General features: G+C 45.7%; 1 protein-coding gene across 1 annotated transcript in view; it reads right to left on the bottom strand.

The window, feature by feature from the left end:
• Positions 1-794: 794 nt before the first annotated feature.
• LOC103748435 (PRAME family member 12-like) overlaps positions 795-2,748 on the bottom strand; it is a 6,708-nt gene continuing 4,754 nt past the window's right edge. Inside the window, exon 4 of the mRNA XM_008851083.1 lies at positions 795-967. Coding sequence (XP_008849305.1) covers positions 795-967 — 173 coding nt within the window. The remainder of the gene's footprint in view (positions 968-2,748) is intronic.

The raw sequence follows: 2,748 nt of genomic DNA, 5'->3' as shown, positions 1-2,748 counted from the left end.
CTTGTTCTCTGCTGGGCCCACTGCAGCAAGCATTTTTCCTCTTCACTCAGATCGTCCCTCACAGGATCAAAATCAGTCAATACCTTCAAGGGTTGCTTCACCTTAGCTATGGGATCATACTTCCGTTTGCTGACTATTCATGACTTGTGAGCATCCAACATGTTTAGCTCCAGACCATACACGCCAAAGATCAGGTGCAGTTTCCTCCTCCTGTGAGTAAATTAGGTAGAAATCCCAGAAGACAGGACAAAACCCAACATATTCACATCTCAACTGTCAGTTTCCTTTCCTCGGCTATCTTAGAAATATATTTTTTCACTGCCAGAATCAAAGCCAGAGTCTTGTATACCTTTGCTTGTGCAGCATCTGTAGCCTGTCTTCCTTCCTTCCTCTGTGCTCCCCTTGAATCCATCCTGACTCCACTTGTGCCTGTAGAGGAAGCAGGGGAGACCCCTTCCTCTGGGACTGGAACCATCTAATCTGTCCACTAGATCATCAGTCCTCTCCACATCTTGCTGGAATTCCTGAGGCCTCTGCTGTCCTCTGTGCTGATGCTACCAAAAGTGTCTGATCTCCTTTGACTCCACTCTCCCTGATTCCAGCTGCTCCTTCCCTGAAGTTTCGGGGACTCCATCCTCTAGCCTGGTCTTGCTCATCTTGGGCCAACCTTTTCTATAATCAGTACATCCATTCCATCCAGCACAGCCTTCAAAGTCTCCAGGAGGGGGATATTTATCAGGGCCCGCAAGGGGAGACAGGGAAAAAACCAAGCTGGAACCATTGCTCTCAGTATGTTAATGTGCCCGCTTGAATAGGAATGGGAAGAGCTCAATGGGCAGGTTCTGCAGAGCTGAGATGTCCAACACCTCATCCTTCAGCAGGCTCTGCCCTTGCAAGCTCCAGGAAGTGTTGGTGGGTCCTGGGTCTTCATCTGGAAAGAGCCTCAAGGTCAGAAATCTGGTGGAAGCTGTCAAGAAAAATATATTTTCAGGATAACGTTTAGGAAACCCTTCTTCTCCCTCATCACAAGAACAATTCCAGAGTCACTGCTCTGGCAATGGTGGAGACCCCCATGTTTCCCATTCTGATCTAGTTGTCTGGTTGTCTCAGAGACAAACCCCATCACTGGGAGCAGGGTAGCTTGTCGATAGTACCCACATGCATTTCCAACCACTGTGTCTTTGAATCCTATTCCTAATGGAAAGGGGTCATACAGCAGCCTGAGAGATGAGCTCCATCCTTCTTTAGACAAAGAATACTGATGCTCTCTCATGGTCCTCAAGCGAAGACCACGGAATGGAGTTACGTCTATCTTGCCCTTGTTCCACTTTCAAGGAATTAACCCATGTGTAAAAGGATGAGCAGAGTGTGTGGAATGGATATCATTACTTATGACTCCAGAACTATGCGTCCTGGCATCGTGGTGGTCTGCACTGGAGCTGCAAGCTCATGCTGCCCTGGCCACACAGGCAGACAGTGTCTCCAAACCAGTGTGAAAACAACACAAATTTCATGAGCTGTGGTAAAGCCATGTAACTGCAGAGAGCAGCTGGGAAAATGGAACTTCACGATAGAGATTCCAATGCATGAATCTGATATGCAAGAGGATGTCCTGTGTTGCACTCACTCCACTTATCCCCACTCCTTAAAAATATAATAAAAAGATGGCTAGCTTTAAAAAAAAAATTTGAGATCTGGTCTTGTCTACGGCCAAAATCAACAATTCCAATAAACTATACCAATAACCCTTCCTCTTTAAGAAACTTATAATACTTGGACTGGAGAGATGGCTCAGCAGTTCAGACTGCTAGTACTCTTGCAGAGGACCTGGGTTCGATTGCTAGCACACACACTGTACCCTCTTCAGGTAACATGGTACACCTAAAGATATACATGCAAGGAAAATATTTGTGCACGTAAAATAAAAATAAATATTAATCTAATTTTATGTGCATGAGTAGTTTGCATGCATGTCTGTAAGTGTACCACATTCACGAAGTGCCATCAGAGGCCAGAAGAAAGTGCCAGATCCCCTGGAACAAGAGTAACTGATGGTTGTTAGCTGCCATGTGGGTTCTAGTAACTGAACCCAGGTCCTCTGCAAGGGCAGCCAGTGCTCTTATGTGCTGAGCCATTCTTCTAGCTCCTATTAATCTCTTTTTTTAAAAAGTAGAAATTTCAGGACAAGGACTGGCAATAAAGTCGAATTGGTGGAGTACATGCCATCTTACAAGAGGCTTTAGAGGCCTTGGAATGGATCCCCTTCACCACAAAACACAGGCTTAGTGGCACATGGCTGTAATACTAGCACTCGGGAAGGAAAGACCGGAGGATCAGAAATTCAAATCCTTCATGGCTAAATAGAGTTTTAGGACAACCTGGTTTACATGAGACGTTCAGAGAGAGAAAGTGTGAGGAGAGAGAGAGAGAGAGAGAGAGAGAGAGAGAGAGAGAGAGAGGAGAAGAGAGAGAGCGAGAGAGAGGGAGAAAAGGAAGGAGAGGGAGGACAGTGTGTGAGTCACAGCACTGTAAGCTAAGCACTCTGGAGGCTGAAGCAGGAATAACCTCTTCCAGGTCCAGGACAAGCCTGGCTGTAAGAGTCGCACCATGTCGAAGGAAGAAATAAAGAAAAACAGAGTTATGAAATCCATTACAACTTTGTGTGTATGCCACAGTCCTTTAAGTCCTAGCAAATCAGCCTCAACAATCAGATATTAAATAGGGTTCTCTCTCTCTCTCTCTCTCTCT

Source organism: Nannospalax galili, unplaced genomic scaffold (genome assembly GCF_000622305.1).
Source record: "Nannospalax galili isolate Female #2095 unplaced genomic scaffold, S.galili_v1.0 scaffold812, whole genome shotgun sequence".
Lineage (NCBI taxonomy): Eukaryota > Metazoa > Chordata > Mammalia > Rodentia > Spalacidae > Nannospalax > Nannospalax galili.
The sequence above is the reverse complement of the archived record's forward strand: the minus strand, read 5'-3'. Positions and strand labels throughout refer to the sequence as shown.